This window comes from Prionailurus viverrinus, chromosome C2, assembly GCF_022837055.1.
Source record: "Prionailurus viverrinus isolate Anna chromosome C2, UM_Priviv_1.0, whole genome shotgun sequence".
Lineage (NCBI taxonomy): Eukaryota > Metazoa > Chordata > Mammalia > Carnivora > Felidae > Prionailurus > Prionailurus viverrinus.
The window spans coordinates 148,365,312-148,386,292 of NC_062569.1; the positions used below are offsets into that span (position 1 = coordinate 148,365,312).

The 20,981-nt window shown below is 39.3% G+C and overlaps 1 protein-coding gene across 4 annotated transcripts in view; it reads left to right on the top strand.

Annotated features, from left to right (window-relative positions):
- ITSN1 (intersectin 1) overlaps window positions 1–20,981 on the top strand; it is a 219,826-nt gene that overhangs the window by 61,880 nt on the left and 136,965 nt on the right. For all 4 annotated transcript variants that reach the window (XM_047874631.1, XM_047874628.1, XM_047874630.1 and 1 more), the window contains exons 2-4: window positions 6,010–6,069; window positions 8,399–8,491; window positions 9,490–9,553. In XM_047874631.1, the coding sequence (XP_047730587.1) occupies window positions 6,042–6,069; window positions 8,399–8,491; window positions 9,490–9,553 (185 nt within the window). In that variant the 5' untranslated portion in view covers window positions 6,010–6,041. The remainder of the gene's footprint in view (window positions 1–6,009; window positions 6,070–8,398; window positions 8,492–9,489; window positions 9,554–20,981) is intronic.

Consider the following 20,981-nt stretch of genomic DNA (forward strand, 5'->3'; position numbering starts at 1 on the left):
TATTTCTTTGGTATGTTTGTGTTTTTATTTTTCTAAGTAGTTACTCTAGGGATTAAATATATTTAACTTTCATAGTCTGCTTACAGGTAATATTTTATTACTTGAAATAAAATGTAGAAGGCTTGCAGCCATCTAAGTCCCTTACTCTTACCCAACAGACCTTTATGTTAAGGTTGTCCTATGTATTATTACATTTATACATGTTGATAGCCCTACTGCACAGTGTGACAATATTTGCTTTCAGCACTCTACGTATCTTCAGGAGTTTTATAGGAAAAATATAATTTTATATATTTATCCATATATTTATCATTTCTGTTTCTGTTCCTTTATTCTTGAAAATCTAAGTTTCTCTCTAAAATTTCCATTTGCTTCTTTTTCAACTAATTTTTTCTTCTCTGCTGATCTTGTGTATTTCAAGTCATTTCATTTGTGTTTACTTTTACCTCATGGAACACAGGTGATAATAGCTCCTCTAAAGTCTTTGTGATAATTTCAGTCTCTCTATCATTTGGGATCTGGGATCTGTTTATTACAGTCTTTCCTTTCTTTGAGAATTTGCAAGATTTTCCTAGTTGCATGTATGTCCAGTAAGTTTGGATTACCTCGTGGAGATTGTGAATTTCATGTCAGGTTCCGGGTGCTGCAGTGACCCTCTGCACAGTGCTGGTGTTGGTTGTAGCAGGTCTTCTTCCTGATTAGGTTCCAAGTACAAGTTCTGCCTGCTGCTGCCTGCTCACAGAGGTCCCATTGTTAGGTCAGTTTTCAATACTTTTGCTGTGCTACTTTTGTTCCGTCCTGCAGCTCAGAGGTGAGCCTGAGTCTTGTGGGAGTTCATTTACAGAATTAAGGGATCCTCACACTCTCCTGTCCACACAGGCCTTTTTTATTAGTTCCTTTGGCCAGACTGGGTTTCTACCAGAGTTTTACCTTTTGCTCCTCTGCCTCACTGCATAACTCCATGACTGGGCCAACTCTTGGGGCAGAGCTGCTAGGGAAAAGTGAACAAAAGTTGGGAGGACTTCTGACTGTCTTCTGAAATCTGCCTATTTTTCTTTACTTCTTACTGTCCTTAGGTATTTGTTTTTTAAAACTTTTGCCCAGTTTTTAAAAGTGTTTTTTTTTTTTTAAGTTTATATATTTTTGAGAGAGAAAGAGCAGGGGAGGAGCAGAGAGAGAGGGGGAGAGAGAGAATCCCAGGCAGGCTCCACACCATCAATGTCAGCATGGAGCCTGACACGGGGCTCGAACCCATGAGGTGTGAGATCATGACCTGAGCCAAAACCAAGAGTTGGACACTTAACTGAGCCACCCAGGTGCCCAGTTTTTAGTTTTAAGTGGGACAGAGGCTCTAGTGGGCTTATACCACTGTAGCCAAACTAGAAATCTGGTTTGTGGCACTTAGAAATCTTGCGGTATTTTTAAAAAATTATTTTCTTTTTTCAAATTATTGTAATACATACGACAAATATATGTAAAAGTAGGAACAACAGTTTGAACCAAGATGTTATCACCCTGATCTGCCTGTGTGGCATAGAACTGAAAAGGAGGTGGGATTGGAAGGTTTGATCTGGTTGCTTCATTGCGTGTTACTACTTTGTCTGGGGTTCCCTAGGAGCTGAGGAGAACCTCGCTGTAAATAGCATTTGAAGTGCCTGTGGCTAAAAGAAATGTGTGTGGGAATATTCCAGTGTCATTCTTAAACCAGCATTTGGATGTTTGTGTTAGTAATAAGTCTGGAAGGTACATCTTCTTCACACCTCAAAGCGATTTAGTTTTTATTAGGTCCATTCCTTACCAGGACCTGGCTTAAGTTGAGTGACAGTCAAGGAACAAGACTTGGATTGGGGAGGGAAGAGACAGAAGGGCTTTAGTTTGCAAGTGTAGGGCGCAGGCTGAGGTTGCAACCCTTTCCATTGTTACTTACGGATTTAAGATGACGAGGAAGCAGACAGGGGTTAGAAGGGCCAGAAGATAAATTTTGTCTGACGCTGCTAATAATGAAGTGAAGGCTTTTGGGGAAGAGGTTCACAGAGCGGGGCAGAGGGAGGAAGTGGGGGATGATTTCCTGAATTCTAGGAAGGACAGTAAACAGCACATACTTAGTTTTGAGAGAGAGAGAGACACGGAGGGAGTGCATGAGCAGGGGAAGAGCAGGGAGAGAATCTTAAGCAGGCTTCATGCTTAGTGCAGAGCCTGATGCAGGGCTCAGTCTCATTAAGGTGAGAATCATGTCCTGAGCTGGAATCAAGAGTCGAATGCTTAACCAACCAAGCCACCCAGATGCCCCACTTTTTTTTCTTTTTAAAGTTCTTTTTTTTTTTTTTAATTTCAGCAAATACTCTTTGCAAGGAGCCACTGATCATTAAAATATACTTTGGGGCACCTGGGTGGCTCAGTCAGTTGAGCGTTCACCTTTGGCTCAGGTCATGATCTCATGGTTTGTGAGTTTGAGCCCCACATGGGGCTCGCTGCTGTCAACACAGAGCCTGCTTCAGATCCTCCCATCTCCCTCTCTCTCTCTGCTTCTCCCCTGCTCACTGAACTCTATCAAAAATAAATAAACTTTAAAAAAAATTTTTTTAAATATACATAGATACTTTGGACCATAGGAGTTGTTATACTCTGTGACTCTCAAAATAGCTGTGAAACACTTAAAGTAAGGCGTATAATTATATCTAGGTGAAAATGGTCACTACTTTTGTTACCATAGTTTAGTATTGGTTATGCTAATTTCATAACCTGTGGAATTGTTTTAGTAAAAGGAATTATTTGTTTCTTGAAGGTTAGTTCAAACTCACCCCTAAAATTATTTTTTCTTGGGACCTTTTTCATGTTATACCTTTACATTTCAAGTTAGTTCTATGCTCTCTTAAAGTATTATGTCCTTTTAAAAGATCAGTTTGGAAATTACAGTGAAGTAGAAATCTAACCATTGTCTCTAGATTCTCTGTTGCATAGAATTGTGTATAATGTTTCCTTAAGCAAAAATTCTAAAGAAAATGTGAGCAAATTGGACCTAGTTATGTAGTAAAAGAGTAACATGCATATCTGAGTTGGGTTTATTACATAAATTCTAGGATAATTTGTGTTAGGAAATATATCACTATAATTTAGTATGCTAATTAAAGAAGAAATACATGGTCATCTTATTAAATACTCTAAAAAAGCCTCTGAAAAAAATTAGCAGGCTTTTCTAATGAAAGTTTAAGTCAAATAAAAATGATAGAAAACTGCCTAAACATGGCAAAAGCTATTTACCAAAACACAATAGCAGATATAACTATTTATAACCTATTTCATTGGTTATGAAATATCAATACTTATTAAACACCAAAACCATCACCATGAAAGCCAGGGGCAGTATCAAAATTCCTGCCTTTCCACCTATTACATAGCGTAGCTTTACTGGTTTGGGCAAATAATGCAAGCTTAAATTCTTTATTCTCAGAGGATATAGATCTAGAAAACCTGAGAGACTCATCTGAGTGCCTTAGCACCAATAAGAAAATGTGGTAAAGTGGCTGGGTTCCAAGAAGATAGATAAACCAGTAACTTTTCTTTATTTTGCAATAAATAGTAAAGAATGGAAGTAAACCAGAACAGAATGTTTTTTCATGTTCTATATATGAAATATTTGCATTACTATGCTTTTAAAAAATGAGAGCTTACTGCTTTTGCAAAGCTCAACAAAAAGATGTATGATTTGTCAATTTTAAGAGCATTATGAAGATTAAGTGAGATGAAACATTAAAAAATTTTGGAAGATCATCAAGCTCACCTCTGTAGTGTATTGAGCGAGAAATTGTGGAAGAAGAGAATAGCAGCTAATTTCTTTTTTTTTTTTTTAAGGTTTATTTATTTATTATGAGAGAGAGAGTGCACATGCATGCAAGAGAGAGAGGGAGAGAGAGAATCCAAAGCAGGCTCCACGCTCAGGGTGGAGCCCAGCAAGGGTCTCAGATCTCAGGATCCCCAATAGCAAGATCACAACCTGAGCTGACATCGAGTCGGAGGCTCAACCTACTGAGCCACCCAGGTGCCGTAAAGGGAATTGGCAGTGAGAAGTGGCCTGCCTCAAAACGGGATCCACAGACCCCCACTTAAATATGGTGGCTTGACCACATGTATCTTTTCTTCTTCCATCACATCTGCAGTGATCGCAAAGGAAGCACAGCAGTTGTTAACACATAGGGAGAAAGATAATAGTAGAGAAGATAGTGAACAAAAGATCTGAAGAATTTTTTGGAAACCGAGTGAATAGAGTGGTAACCGAGTTCAGAGGAAGGTACAACCTAGTGCCTACCGAAGGGCGGCAGAGATGAGGGACAAATCAGCAGTCCCAGGAGTGTCTTGACAGGATTCAGAGTGTTTGGTGGCTGCCAAAGGCAGAGGTCAGTTTTGTAGCTGAAACGGAAGTTCTTGAAAAGTCTATGTCCAGATCTTTTGGAATGTCTTCTGCATCCCCAGCAAACATGATTTCTTCAGTCCCATTTTTCCTGGGGAGATGGGTCAAGCACTAGAACCAGAGATGCTTCTGACCAGAAGAGTAAAGGTCGGGGCTGAAAATATAGGGAGTAGGTCTTAGTGTGCATCCGGAAGTATAGCCCTTCACTTACTCCTGCCTTTTCTACTCCTCCCCAAAAGCCAGCACCCTCCCATACACTTCTTTCTGGCAAAACTGAGCAGCTTGAATGAAGAGACCTCTGCGTACTGACATTGGAGGTCTCTGAGTGAAATGTGACTGTCATCTACAGCAGTCCATCAATCAAGAGAACTGGCATCCATGCTGATTTTTTTTAGTACCTCAGTCTTAAATGTGAGGAAGCAGCCAGGGATCACCAGATAGATGAGGAAAGCCTCAAAAGTGACAGAGACCCAAAACAGTCGGCCAACAAACAGAAAAAGGAATCATATGATGTAAGAAACAGAAGAACATGAAAGAGCAAAATACTTCCTTCCCACCCAAAAAATCTGGAGAGTAAAAGGTGTTGTGTCCGTTAAAAAAATGACAGAGTACTAGGAATAAAGAGTTAAGAACAAGAAAAAGCTTTTGGAAGTTTAAAAATATGATATTTGGGGGGAAAATCCATGGACAGATTAAAATAGGAAATTGAAGAGTATTAGGACAAGGGACTGTAATTGTAAATATCTAAAAGTAACTAAATTTTTTAATGTATGAATATTTAGTACTCATTTTTTAACTGTATGCCTCTGCCATGTTGAAAAAGCAAATACTAATTTTGGATTATTTTAGTTGGGGAAGAAGACGAGGTTCACCTTGGCTATTCATAAACAGATAACACCTGATGGGGATTTTGGAGCATTGGGTTTGTGATTGGTATTTTGGACAGACATTGACATAGGATACATTGTTTATGGCCTTTCTCAAAATCTCTCAGTAGTGATTGCAGACTGTGTTTTTCATGGGTGGAACGCAGGCTGTGGAGTTCGCTATCCCTGCTCCAATCCAACTTAGTCACCAGATGTGTGGTATTGCTTGAATCACTTCATCTCTCTAATTCTCATTTTCCTCATCTGTAATAAGGGGATGGTAATACCTGTCTGTCTTACTGATATCATAGGGCCGTGATGATGAAGAGTTTTAAGAGCTATAAATCACCCAGAACAGTGTGCAGCTTGTATTAAGTGCTCATTAAAAGAAGCTGCTGTTACAACCATCAAGCGGATGGACTAGTATATGTAGATAGTTAAGTAAAGGCGTACATTTAAAGAGTAACAAGTAAAACCTCAGTGATATAATAGGCTGTTCTGAGCGAACGGTATCACTCACCAGACTGAAAGCTTCACATTCCCCAGTGCCCGCCATTGTAGCTGGCACTAAGAAGCTGCAGAGAATGAATGAATGAACCCCTTAATTGTAACTTTCATTTTCATATGGAACAGCACTAGTATCAGTTTCTGATCATTAAAGACTGCATGTCAGTGTGTTTATAAGTGTATAGAAATGAAGTTTTCATAAACTTAAATGTTGCATTTCAATTACAGGCGTCAATTAGCAAGGTAAAAGTAACAGAACCATGGCTCAGTTTCCAACACCTTTTGGAGGTAAGTTCTCCGAGATTTTCCTTTTTTAATGTATTCCAGATTTTATATATATATATATAACTTATTATATATAATTTATTATATATTATATATATTTTTGTATATGTGTATGTATATAATATATACATATATTAAATATATATATATATTTATTTTACTTTCGAGAGAGAGAGAGCACAAGTCGGGGAGAGGGGCAGAGGAGGGAGAGAGAGAGAATCTTAAGCAGGCTCCACATTCATTCAGCATGGAGCCCAACATGGGGCTCGATCTCACAACTCTGAGATCATGACCTGAGCGGAAATCAAGAGTTGGATGCTCAACTGACTGAAGCACCCAGGCTCCCCAAGACCCTATTTTTAATGTTGTTTCATCTGGATTCTTTGGAAGCAACTCTCAGGCTTCATATCATTTCATTCACAAATATTTTAGTGTTTCTAAAAGATAAGAATATTCTTAAAGACGTAATGACAACACCATTATCACACCTATAAAATTCACAGTAATTCCTTTATATCTTCAACTATCAAGTCAGTGTTAAAATTTTCCTGATGGTCTTCAGACCCTTTTTTGCTCTGGTTTGTCGGTTCAAATAAGGATGCAGACACTGGTCTCAGTTCACGTGTCTCCTGAGCCTCCTCACTGTTTTCTCTTTGCATTGTACTTGTTGAGGTGACTGGGTCATTTATTCTGTACTTTTCCTAAAGCCTGGATTTGCAGCAGGACAATTTTTGTTTGTTTTACTTTATCTGCTTGAAACATAGCAGCGTGCATAAAAATTTTGTTTCAGGTAATTTTTCCTAATATTATGATTAAAGTGTTAAATATTGGCTTTATTTACTGGCCAAATTTTATTTACTTATTTATTTTTAAAGAGAGGGTGCCATTTTAATGGCTGACTCTTGGCAGCTGTCTAATCCAGTCATCATAAAGAGAGTATAGCACAAATCACCACCTCTCTGATCACATCTGTAAAAGTCCCTATGGAATTCTAGATTATGCAAACTTTTCAAAACCATTAGCATTATTGTTTCAATTTTGTCCCTCTTCCTCATTACTGGGCAGGTTTGTGTTTTGTGTTTTTTCTTTCTCCTTTTTTTTCTTTTTTTTTTTTTTTAGAGCACGAAAGAGAGGTAAAGAGAGAATCTTAAGCAGGCTCCGGGCTCAGCACAGAGCCTGATGCAGGGCTCAATCTCATGAACCCCGAGATCATGACCTGAGCTGAAATCAAGAGTTGGATGCTTAACCAACTAGGCCACTCAGGCACCCCAACTTTTCCTTTTGTTCCTAATTCCACGGATGAATTTCAAGAGGGCAGTAGAAGTTGTAGGATTAGAAGGCCTCTGAGTGAAGGGATCATATCTGTTTCAGTTACTACAGTGTCTCTGATGTCTGACACTGGGCCCTGCACATAGGAGGCAGTCAGTAAATATGTTTCCCACGGCTGAATGAATCCCACCCTTCCTGTCACTGTCCCACCAGACCCCGTAGAGAGGAGAGGTGCAGTGTTCAGACATTTTGCATTTGTGCTAGCCACATTCACATTTTATTGCCTGTTCCCAGCTTTTTGGAAAGTATCTGAACTTTGGAAGGTCATCAGTCTATAGATAACCTGAAATTATTTTGATCACATTGAGGAGACCTAGGACTAAAAGTGAGGAAGATCTCAGAAATGACAGAAATGAGGGGGCATGTGGTCAGTCTCAGAGCTGAAACTGAAAGGGAACCAAAGCCCAGTCTCTTTGGTTTGCAATTTTTTTTTTTTCCAGGATACCCGTTTTTAAACACATCTTTGTTGAGGTATAATTTGTATACCATAAAATTCACCGATTTTAACTGTACAATTCAGTGACTTTTAGTAAATTTGCAGAGTTGTATGTCATCAGTACAATCCAGTATTTCAATATTTTTGTCGCTCCAGAAAGATTTTCATGGAATCACATGGGATATGAAATGTGAAGCTCCGGTTCTTTCATAACGTTCACGTGTGGCATTTGAATCACCTGAGAATGTAGTTTTCACCTGGTTCATTGCTTGAGTTTATATAAATAAATGATTATTAACTTATGTCTTTAAATAGTCCTGCTAACTATAAGATTATAGGGCAAGTTTTTTAAAAAAGAATTTGTGCTGGTATCTTTCTTATTTTGGCCTGTTTTACTCTTAATTTTCTAACTTTATATGCGTAACACCCAAGGACAAACAGATACTAATCAATCAAATAATTGATAACATAGTGACAGAATCTGAAAGTACTAGGGAAATAGTGTGTGTGAGCACTTTGTTATTCTTTTCTCATTGAATAATTTCTTTTTCTTTTCTTTGGGTTTAGGCAGCCTGGATATCTGGGCCATAACTGTAGAGGAAAGAGCAAAGCACGATCAACAGTTTCATAGTTTAAAGCCAATATCCGGATTTATTACTGGTAAGTGGAAACAGCATTTTTACATTTTTACTTATTAGCAGTGCATATACCTGTGGAAAATCTATTATGCGAAGCTGAGGTGGGCACATATGGCCAAGGGGACATTTGCCTTAGCCTTGAGCCTGTATTTTTTCAGTTGCATTTCCTATAATGCATTCAAGCCTCTTTGCATTCCTTAATGGATGTCAAGCCACTTGTTTTGGGCATATCGCTGATGGGAATTGGTGAGAATCAATGTACCACATTCTTTAAGTAATAAAGCAATGGGCTGTGGTCCTTAAATTAAAATGCTTGTTTAATTTTGATCTTGAACTGGTTTGGGAAATGTAAATAAATGAACAGATTCTGAATATTAAAAAAAAAAAAAAAAAAAAAAGCCAACGACAGAATTCTCTCATTGCTGTATCCTTAAAGTTCTTTTTGTACCTTGCCTTATCTATTATCTTTTCTGTTTGGTTACTCTTTAGGAGTTAGCTTTAGAAAAAAAATGGGATCTAGACTTCCTGGGGAGTTGTTTTTATGTGTGTGTATATCACCATTATCTTTAAATTATTAATTGTTAATCACTGATGTGAATCTTGTAATCATTGTTACTTTTTCTCCATAAATGTATCAGGTGTACTGACGGTTTGAAGTACAGATATTAGGAATGGCAGAGAACCTAAAAAGTAGAAGTGTGGGGTCATCAGTTTCTTGAGGATTCCTAAATAGATGTGCTTTGTCATATGTCCTATGCTTTGTCATAACTGTTCCCGTCTTACTAAATAGCAGACTAATTAGAGTGGACAATCTACCCCTGCTAACGTGTTAAGTTCTAAGTTCTAAAGTCAGTGCTGATGGGTTCATTTTACTGCTGCTTATAGGCTTTGGCTTTTATCCTATATTTAATTCAGTATTTGCAGAATTGCCAGCCTCTTTATTATTTTTGCAGTTTTGCTCTAAGAAGATACCGGTCAGCTGTTGTTTGTTTCCTGAAACTGTTTTCATTTAATTTACAGGTGATCAAGCTAGAAACTTTTTTTTTCAATCTGGGTTACCTCAGCCTGTTTTAGCACAGATATGGTAAGTTGGAACTTAGCATAAGCAAAAGGTAAAATAAAATATTCCAGTAATAGGATTTCTTAAGATACAGAAGGTGAACATAAATCTCTGATCTGAAATACTCTACTCCTTCTTAACCAGAGAATACTTCTGAAAAGTAGCTTTCTAAGGTGGGACTTTAAAAGACAAAGTGGTGACATTTGCAAGATAACACTGTCAAAAAGTTGAATTCCCAGTGGAGAAATCTACACTTCGGTATTTTCTCATTAATTTGTTTTAGCCTTATTTACATCACCCATGCTCATCTGAAAGTCCCACATTTCTCGCTTTATAATGTAATGGTTCTGTATCTTTCATTGACTAAAAGGTAAGGAAAATATTTGAGGGTTAGTAGCGAAACCACCAGCGGAATAGTGAAATATTACAGTGTTGTACAAAGTGAATGCTTAGTAAATATTGTTGAATTCCTGGATTAACTATCACAAATAAGCATTCATTCTTTTGAACCCACAGGAAAGAAAGGGCCAGTAAAAAAAAAAGTGGGAAATATAATTGTGGATTTTAAGTTTACGACTTTGGTCATGTCACGCTGAGTTGTGTTGCCAAGAGGTCACATTTTCCCACACAGTGCGGCTTTTGCAGTTAATACTTCATTTCCAGGGTTTATTAGTGTTGGGGGGTCAGTTTGCTGTGCAGTAGAAAGAGCACGGGATTTGTAGTCACACTCCTGAGTTTGAATCCCAGCTGTACGGTGTTCTATCCTTATGATTTAGAGCATGTATTTATCCTCTCTGACCTGTTTTCTCATCTAGAAAAAGGGAAGATATATTTTCCTTAAAGGGTTGTTGAGAACATTAGCAGAGAAACCGTGTATAAAGGACTTAGCATAGGACCTGGTGTGTAATAGGCCCTCAAAACAAAACCCAAAAAGGTACCTGCTGTCGTTGTCAGGGATTGGGTATTCCACAGAACTAAATTGCCCAGCTAATTACTTGTCCCCTTAAATGATCGGCCTTTCTTATAATATGGAAATTAATAAAGACTGACTTAGTTCCTTGTTGCCTTCAAGCAGAGTCTACAGAATGTAGGCAGTTTAATTAAAGTATCATCAGTATGAAAAGCACTTACTGTGTTCAGAATAGCGAAACTCTCATGGGAAATCTACATACACATATACATACATATATACGCATATATACATACATACATACATATACACACACACACATTTGTATATGGCTATATTTGAATTGAAACTAAATGATACCAGATTCCTGTGCTTTTTTTGGTGTCTGCTTTCTTTTCTCTTTCCTGGTTGTCAGCATATCGGCTGCCAGACTGTCTCTTCCAATTGGTGAGCCTCTTCCTCTGATGCCCTTCTAGCTCTTCTGATGTACTTTGAGCTGGGAAAATCAGATAACCAAGGTTTTTGGAATTACTTTTAAAATGAAGTAAAAGGTTTGCAAGGGGTGGGAGAGTGGTGGGGAGAGCAAGAACTTATGCTTATGTGAGCACAGGGGCACTGCCCTGGCAGTTGAGTGCCCGAGTTTAAATTCAAGAGACATGTGACATCTGTGTTAACTGTAAGAAGCTTTCATTTGCTTTGTGTTCTGGTAGATGATTGTATTTCACATCGTCAGTCAAGATGACTCACTAGAACTTTCCTTTCCCAGATATAGCTTCCTCCATTGAATTCTGCTTTTGTGCTGTATTCCCAATTTATGAACATTCATTCAAGAAGCAGGGTTCTTTTTGTTTTTTTTTTTAAGTTTATTTATTTCTTTGGAGAGAGAGAGCACAAGCAGGGGAGGGACAGAGAGAAGGAGAGACAGAATCCCAAGCAGGCTCCATGCCATCAACACAGAGCCCAGTGTGGGGCTTGAACCCACAAACTGTGAGATCATGGCCTGTGCTGAGATCAAGAGTCAGATGCTTAACCGACTGCGCCCCAAGAAGCAGTTTTACAGTGCGTTATGCTGCAAGAAAATGACACCTTACATTTATCAACAGTGGAAAATATTTATGGAATGTCTACTATGGGTCCGTGACTATTATAGGTGCTTGGAGTACATCAGTGAACAGAATAGACAAAATCCATGCTTCCATAGAAATTGCAGTCTGGTGGAAGGATATATAGTTAATAGCAGTATAAAAATTGCCATGTAGAAATGACTATAACGGGGCAAAATAAAGTATTATCTAGTAAATTTCATTTTTTTTGTGCAATTGTGTTAGTGTCAGCTTTCCAAACTGTTTTTAGCTAAGCATATTAAAGTCATTTTTCCAACTTACTATTTTTATAGTGAAAATTTGTATTAACAACAAAAGTGATGAATTGGCAGCCTTGGCTTGAGTCAAAACTGTTCTTTGTTTTTAATTTTTTCTGACATTTCATTAAATAAATTTGTGATGGCATGTTTTCCTTTTATCAAGAATTGTTATTAGGGGGTGAGGGAAGCATGCCTCTAAGTAAGTATCTTTTCCCCAAAGAAATGTCTTTGAGTAATCATAAATTTCATGAACCACAGCTGTCCTGCTAAGATGACAGAATAGCGTAGTGCAAAGTAGGAGTAAGATCTTTCAGCCCTACCACTGACACTTATTTGGTAACCCTGAACAATACTTGACCTCTTCAGGGTAGGTAGGTAGGTATGTATGTATGTATGTATGTATGTATGTATGTATTTTTAAAGTTTATTTATTCTGAGAGAGAGAGAGAGTTGAGAGAGGGGCAGAGAGAGAGAATCCCAAGCAGGCCCTGCACTGTCAGCAAGGAGCCCGATGGGAGGCTTCAGCTCACGCCGTGAGATCATGACCTGAGCCAAAGTCAGACACTTAACTACCTGAGACACCCAGGTGCCCCCAGAGTTAGGTTTTTAAATGTATAAGCAATAACAGTTGATCTAATGGAATAGTTTTCACTTTCCATCTGTCATGCTATTCTTGTGCTCTCTTGTGGGTTTTGTGGTGGGGTGCCGGGGAAGGTCCGTGCCCCTTTTGGTGGAAAGAGGAGTAGGTTTGAGTCTGAAGGTTTGAGCAGTCCCTTTGTGAGTCATGGGGGGGAAGAAGAAAATTTTGGATTGAGAGTTTGGAATTATAATAGTAGCTATCTCTCTGGGACTTACTTTCTTTGCTGTGGACTTCAGTTCGAATACGTGAATGATGTGGATTGCTGGGGAATGTGTGTTATAAACCTGTATAGGTTTTGTTTCAGGTAGAAACTATATTCCAGTTAACTAGTTTGTGAACTTTTAAAACTGTAACCTACTGACCCTTTGGGGCAACTTACCTATCCAGCCCAATCTCCAATTAACCATCCAGGGAAACCTGAATTCTCAGAGGATAGAGTCAAGCTGGTATGTGTAGTGCCAAAGATGAGACAGCTTCCTAGAAATTGTCTTACTAATAAGGAGCTGGAAGGGATCTGGCAAATATCCTGTATCCTTTTGGCAACTCCAGATGTTTATAGTTTCAACCTTGGCCTCGTGTGGAGAGGGAGGAGAAGAAAGCAGAGGGGAATGGACAGGAGCCTGGATGGTCCAAGAAATAAAAAGAGTTTGAATGAAGAAGGGTTTGACATCAGAAGCAGTAGAGGCCACAGAAATGGGGATTAGAGGCTCCTAAGGAGAGAAATGAGGCGCAGGAAGGCCCACCGGGAAGCGGGCCCAGAGAGAGAAGGCAGGAACCTGGGACCTAAAGGCAAATGTTAGAACGGCTTTGTCTCTGCAGCGAGGGGCTTGGGGGCAGGGCCAACAGTTGTATAACGTGCAGTGTCTTAGGATACTTCTGTGCCTCTGTCAGAAGGGCCTTCCGGCCCCCAGAAAGATCAGTTTGCCCAACTTGTTTACCAAAAACTGAAAAAGTCATCCTGAATTCCCATTCCCTCCCCTGCATCCCTTCTCTCTCCACCCTCCGTTCATGGCACTGAGCGTCTGTCCAGCTCCTGGGAGCCCCTCGTGATTCCTCTCTTTTCCTCGCCCTACACGTTCCGTCCATCGGCGCAGCCTTTTGGCTCCATTTACAGACCTTATCCCCAGTCTGGCCATTTCTTTCCGTTGCCATTGCTGTTGTCCTAATTTGTCTTCTCACTTGGGCTCACTGGCCAGCATTTTGACTTAGAGTCTCTTTCAAACTTGCCCCTTTAGATTTCATTCTTCATACAGTGCCCACACTATCTCTGTGAAAAGTCAATCTATTTTAAATTCCCCATTGAGAAGAAAATCTAAAGTCCTATCAAGGCTCCTATCAAGATGCTTTTTTCATCCTCTTTAATTTTCCACTTCTCTCTTCCTCAATTTTTGTATTCCAGTTTCACTGACCTTTCTGTTTAAACGGGCCAGGCTTCTTCTTGACTTCTGGGTCATTGCACTTGGTATATCCTCTTCCTGTAATATAGTTCCTCCGGATCCTTACATAGCGAGCTGGCTGATTACCCTTCAAGTTTCGGTTCATATGTCACCTCATCTGAAGTAGTTCCCTCTGCCCACCTGTTCCTACCCACCATCTTCTCCCTCCCACTACCTTGTTTTAATTTTTTAACAGCAGTTACCGTCATGGGGTATCATTTGATTAGTTCTCTTGTTTAGTGTCTGCTTGCCCTAAAATATTAGCCCTGTGAGGGCAGGAACCTTCTCTGTCTCTTTCACAATTGTGACACCAATTCCTAGAAAGGGCCTGGGCCTTCCTAGGTACCTCTCTTCAAAAATTATTTGTTGGATGAATAAAAAAAAAAAACAAATGAATGAATCGATGAATCAATGAATGAATGAGTAGGCTGGATTGATCTACACTGTGAGAGAGGAGCATTCTGTGAGAAGCCTTCATGAGTGCAGTGGGTCCCCAAGGGCCACAGGCTTTCACCTCCATGCAGTGAATGAGGTGAGCGAGGAGAGGTGGTCTTATCCTTTAATCCTGGAAAACAAAGAAAGTACTTTCACAACTGCCACACTCATGTCCACTACAAACACAGTCCTTGGAATCCAGGAGTGAGTGCTTCATGGTCCCTGCTGTTTAGACCCTGAGGACTACGTTACTCCTCCTATGTGGGTATGTGACTTACTTAAAATACTCTTGGGTTTATCTGTTTTTGTTCTTCTTCAGTTTATGGATCTCCTTTCTTTGTGGACTTTAATTTTATTTCTGAGTCTGTGCTATTCCTTCATCCCTGGGCTCACCTGTTTTGTTAGTTTCTTATCATCCTTCCTTTATTTCTGTTGGGAAAAAAGCAGGTTTATAATATATCTATATTTAGTGTGCATATCTATATTTAAATTATGTTCTCTTCCTTCTTACTTTCAGGATTACCACCTGTAAATGTTCTTTTGTTCTTTGCTTTTCTCACTTAACAACACATCCTGGAAATCACTCATATCATTCTATAGATCTCTCTCTCTCTGTCTCTCCCCCCCCCCTCTCTCTCTCTCTCTCTCTCTCTCTCTCTCTCTCTTTCTCTACAGTTACATAGTACTCCTTTCTAGAAGATATACTGTAATATATTCAACCGGTCTCCTGTGTGTATGCATTTCAGTTATTTCCAATAATGTAGCAATGATGAATGAGCTGAAGCATGTATATTTTTATATTGCTGGAGGTGTGTATCTTCAGGGTCAAATCCTAGGTGTGGGTTTGCTGGGTCAAAGAGTAAACGCCTAGGTAATTCTGGAGATGTTGCCAGATTTCCCTTCATTTGGACTTTTAACACTTTTTCTCACCAGCGTGTTACACACGCTTTCATGTCGCTTTCCCTGAAGATTTCAGCAGACCGTGGTCCTCTCTCATCTCAACCCCGCTTGTTGCTATGTATGGGTTTTAATGTCAGGCTAAACATTGTATTTGAAGATCACTTTGTTGTTATTTTTAAAAAAAAATTTTTTTTAACATTTATTCATGAGACAGAGTGTGAGTGGGGGAGGGGCAGAGAGAAAGGGAGACAGAATCCAAAGCAGGCTTCAGGCTCTGAGCTGTCAGCATAGAGTCCAACGCGGGGCTCAAACTCATGAACCGCAAGATCATGACCTGAGCTGAAGTCCGATGCTTAAGCGACTGAGCCACCCAGGTGCCCCAAGACCACTTTGTTTTTGAGTCGTATACAATAATTGTTTGACTTATGCCTGTTTTTTGCTTGTGTATTTTTTCACTTTGGAAGTTTTATGAATTTAATTTTAGGATTCTTCATCTTTTGGGGGGATTATTAGAAATGACTGAACTATAGGGGCGCCTGGGTGGCGCAGTTGGTTAAGCGTCCGACTTCAGCCAGGTCACGATCTCGCGGTCCGTGAGTTGGAGCCCCGCGTCGGGCTCTGGGCTGATGGCTCAGAGCCTGGAGCCTGTTTCCGATTCTGTGTCTCCCTCTCTCTCTGCCCCTCCCCCGTTCATGCTCTGTCTCTCTCTGTCCCAAAAATAAATAAACCTTAAAAAAAAAAATTTTTTTTAAGAGAAATGACTGAACTATAAATGGAGGTGAAAGCGGATGGCTGAGCTGAAGTCCTTTTTTTTTTTTTTTCCCAGAGAGACCTTGAGAAATAGAATTTCAGCTCTTCTAATGTTCCAGCTTTTTCACTGGTAGAGGGGAAGGAAGAGAGAGATGAGCTTTGTAGGAGTAACTAATGTATTTGCGTAAAGTCCTTTGGCATTTTACTACCAGTGGGTCCCAACAGTTATGTTTTGTTAGTTGAGCAAAAAAGGTTTTAAGAAAGATGACACAAAACTCTCAAAAAGATGTAGGATTGTGGTGGGTGGCTTAAAGTCAAGCACCTGGAACTGGAAGATTACACGTCTTCCCTCCTCTCCCACTGAGGTATTTTAGTGGAAGGTTTTCAGAAACATGAAATTCTAATTAAACCCTGAAAAGTTCTAGAAAGTCTCTTCTCCCTCAGCTAGTCATTATCCCACATTGGATATTTATTTCTCACTAGAAAATGTGCTTTGGGGGTGCCTGGGTGGCTTAGTCAGTTAGGCGTCTGACTTCAGGCTCAGGTCATGATCTCACGGTTCATGGGTTTAAGCCCCACATCAGGCTCTGTGCTGACAGTGCAGAGCCTGCTTTGGATCTTCTGTCCCTCCCCCCCACCCCACCCCTCCCCTGCTCACTCTCTTTCAAAAATAAAGAAACATTGAAAAAGAAAGAAAGAAAATGTGTTTTGGGGGGCAGTGGTGTTGGGAATTGAGAGTGAGAATCCATCTGCTTGATTTTTTTTTTTAAGTATGCATGTTGATGTTGATTGTTAGCAAGTTTTTTTTCCCCTGAAAACCATTTGCTGAGTATCTTTTTAGAAAGCCTTAGCAAAAGAAGGAAAGTTCACCCTAACTTCCTGTATAAAACCTTAAAATAGTTACAAATAAAACAAACCAGAGACCAGGCTCAATTTTGAATATGGATGCAAAAATCAAAACAAAATCGTAGCAAATAGAATTCCACAATGTACTAAAACCATGACTGACTTGAGTTTATGCCAGCAGCGTAAGTTTGGTTCAGAATCAAGACATTTTCTCAGCATTATTATAGCAAAAGGAAGTATGATCAGATCAGCAGATGCTGAATAGGCATTTGATTTAAAAAAAAAAAAAGCACACAGTTCTTATATGTCGAAAGGAAGCTCCGTTAATATGTCAGGCTACTTTCTAAAGATCACTACCAAATATTCTTCTAAACAGTGAAGCATTGCAGCCATTTCATTGAAACCTAGAGCTTCACAGGATGCCCACACATTCAATGATGTCTTAGAGGCAGTAAGACCAATTAAAAAAAAAGGAAGTATATAAATACTGGAAATGAAAGTTAGCACTCTTTTTTGCCAGTTATATGATTATATACTTAACAAAACTAAGAGATTTCAGTGTAAAGACGTAGTGTTTATAGAAGTTTGGTAAGATAGCTGAATATAGCATACATGATTAGTAGAAGCAAAATTTTTCTCTATCCTTGAAATAAACCCCTAAATATGGAAATGGGGGAAATGTTCCATTTAAAATAATGATAGAAATGATAAAACTCCTAAGAATACATTTAATAAAGTTATTATTTACAAGAAGAAAGTGATACAATCTTTAAAAAAAATTTTTTTTTTTTAACATTTATTTATTTTTGAGAGAGAGACAGAGTGCAAGCAAGCAGGGGAGGAGCAGAGAGAGAGGGAGACAGAATCTGAAGCGGGCTCCAGGCTCTGAGCTGTCAGCACAGAGCCTGACCTGGGGCTCAAACCTGGGAGCGGTGAGATCATGACCTGAGCTGAAGTCAGACGCTTAACTGACTAATCCACCCAGGCACCCCAAGAAAAGTGATATAATCTTATTAAAGGAAATATTTGTGGAGTTGAACAAACTCTAGGACATACTAGTGTCCTTGTTGGGCTAATGTCGTTACAGCTTGGTGCCCTGTAGGGTTGTTTGCAGAACAGATAAATGATCTTAAAATTCATAGGGGAAAGAAAACCAAACACCTGTGAATAGCCAAACAAAGTTTAAGAAGAGAAAAGTCTCGTCAGCACCAGACCGTACCACAGAGCCAGTGTGATCAGATCACTGTTGTATTGACCCGGGAATTGTTCATAGTAGATTATCCAGAAATAGGTATCACTTCGTATGAACATTTCTTTTACAGCAAAAATATTTTTTAGTTTCATGAGAAGAGGCTGGGTTAGTTAATAAACTTGTATCATATTAATTTCAAGCATATAACTCAGTGACTTGACATTTTATATACCTTATAAAATGATCACCATGGTAAGTATAGTCACCATCTGTCACCATACAGAGTTATTACAGTACTATTGACTGTATTTCCTATGCTGTACTGTACATCCCCCATGACTTATTTATTTTATAGCTGGAAGTTTGTACCTCTTAATGCCCTTCACCTATTTTATCCATCCTCCCACCCATCTCCGTCTACCCCCCTGGCAACCTGTATTCTCTGAATTTATGAGTCTGTTTCTGTTTTGTTTGTTCATTTGTTTTGTTTTTTGGATTCCACATATAAGTGAAATCGCATAGTATAAAAATGTAGGATTTCCCACGGTAAAGATATTATACACAAATGAACAGAGTAATAATAAGTTAAAAAAATCAGATAAAGTGAATGTAATATGAATATGTATGTGTAATATACAGCAAGCTCTTACAAATTGAGAAGAAAAACATATGTAGTCCATCAGAAAGCTTAGCAAAGGATGTGAATAACTGATTTATGTACGAATCCAGATGAGAAAGAAACATGCAAAATAACTCTCAAGCTTACTGTCAGTGAGTGAAATTCAGACCCCACTGGTTTGCTGAAGGGGATCACTGGCGACAGGAAGATTGGGGTGTGCTCCTAGCTGAGGCAGAAAGGTGGTTTCTGTAGCCCATCTCCCACTTTGTGACTTTTTCTTATTTTCTCAAAGAATAGTGTCAACTCTTACAGCTTTTAACATTTTTAGAGATTTTTAAAAAATGTTTTTTTTTTTTTTAATTTTTTTATGTTTATTTATTTTTGAGAGAGAGACCAGAGCATGAATAGGGGAGGGGTCAGACAGAGAGGGAGACACAGAATCCAAAGCAGGCTCCAGGATCTGAGCTGTCAGCACAGAGCCCGACATGGGGCTCAAACTCACGAACTATGAGATCATGATCTGAGCTGAAGTCAGATGCTTAACTGACTGAGCCACCCAGGTCCCCCAAAAATGTTTATTTATCTTTGAGAGACAGAGGGCACAATCAGGGAAGGAGCAGAGAGAGAGGGGGGAGCAGAGGATCCAAAGTGGGCTCCACACTGACAGCAGAGAATCCAATGCAGAGCTCGAAACCACGAACCATGAGATCATGACCTGAGCCAAAGTCAGACACTTAACCTACTGAGCCACCCATGTGCCCCCAACATGTTTAGAGATTTTTCATCTTTGTTGTATGTCATGCTTTTTATTGTGTTTCATGTTTGCTTCCTTGAGTTAACTTCAGTAACATGGGATTCTTTTCTATGAAACTTAATTTTCTTTTTGAGACATTACTAGATGTGGCTCATTTAAGATCGCTAGTCATGGCATTTTAACTGGAGTCGCTGGTCTTATGTTTTGCTGTCGCCAATAAAATTTTTCTTAAGATAGGTTTTAAAAAATAAATCACCCTAACACTTTTAATATCTAGACTAAAGGAAATGAAATTTGGGTGAACATTTTTCATGCAGAAGAGGATAAATTGTGAATATGCACAGTTGTGGTTTGCATAGTTTCCGGTGGCTATGAGTTTCCTTTTCTTTTGCTTACTCTTCTTTGAGAGAACATACATTAAAGCTCATTGCGCCGAAACTAATGTGACATTGTCAACTCTACTTCATTAAAAAAAGAAAAGAAAAGAAAGCACTGACAGCTTGGAAACTGCTTGGGATTCTCTTTCTCTCCTTCTCTCTCTGCCCCTCCCCCACTTGCGCGCGCGCGCTCTCTCTCTCTTTCTCTCTCTCGCTTTCAAAAATAAATACACTTAAAAAAAAGTTGAAGAGAGGTGCTCAGTTGGTTGAGCATCCGACTTCGGCTCAGGTCATGATCTCACAGCTCGTGGGTTCGAGCCCCACATCAGGCTCTGTCAGTACAGAGCCCGGATCCTGCTTCAGATTCCGTGTTTCCCTCTCTTCTGCTCCTCCCCCGCTTGCACTCCGTGTCTCTCTCAAAAATAAATAAGCCTTAAAAAAATTAAAGAAAGAAAGAAAAAATAAAAACCTGAGTAGGAAAATGCTCGTTGCAAGTTATACTTGACCACCTGTGTCTGAGTACCATTTGTAAATAATGAATATGTTCGGGAACTCAATTAATTTTCACAGCTTTAAAGGTATAGTAGAACTATAGTGTACCACACCATGTCATGTCCCCATGGTAGGGTTCGTCGAGGGGTTGGTGCTATCTAGTCAAGAATCTATAGAAGTAAACTCTCTTTTCCTACTCCTCCACCCCAACATCTTTTTAGGGGAAACGCAGGGCTTGAATGCAGGACCTTGAGATGAAGAGTCGCATACACCAACTGAGCCAGCAAGCCCCTTCCACTAACATCTGTATTATGACATAATTCACACAGTAAAATTCCCCCCTTTTAAATGTATAATTCACTGGTTTTTAGTGTGTCGACAGAGTCGTGAACCATCGCCACTCTGATTTTGGAACATTTTCACTACCTCAGAAAGAATCCCATTAGATATCCAAAGTGCATATCCTGGCGTTCACACTGAACATTACCTCATGTATCACATAAGTAAAGAATAACACAATAAAAACTGTTCTTACTTTCATACAAAACCTTGTCAGTATTCCCAGGTGGCTTCCTATAGCTTGGTAAACAAGTTTTGGTTTGGTTTGGCGTGCTTTGTTTTCTTCTGTTTTTTGTTCTCCCCGGGACTAAGGGAGCCGACTGTTTTGTTGTGTGGGTGGGAGTGGTGGTTATGGGAAGGTTCTTTTATGGTCAGAATCATTCCAAGCCCTTGGTGTTG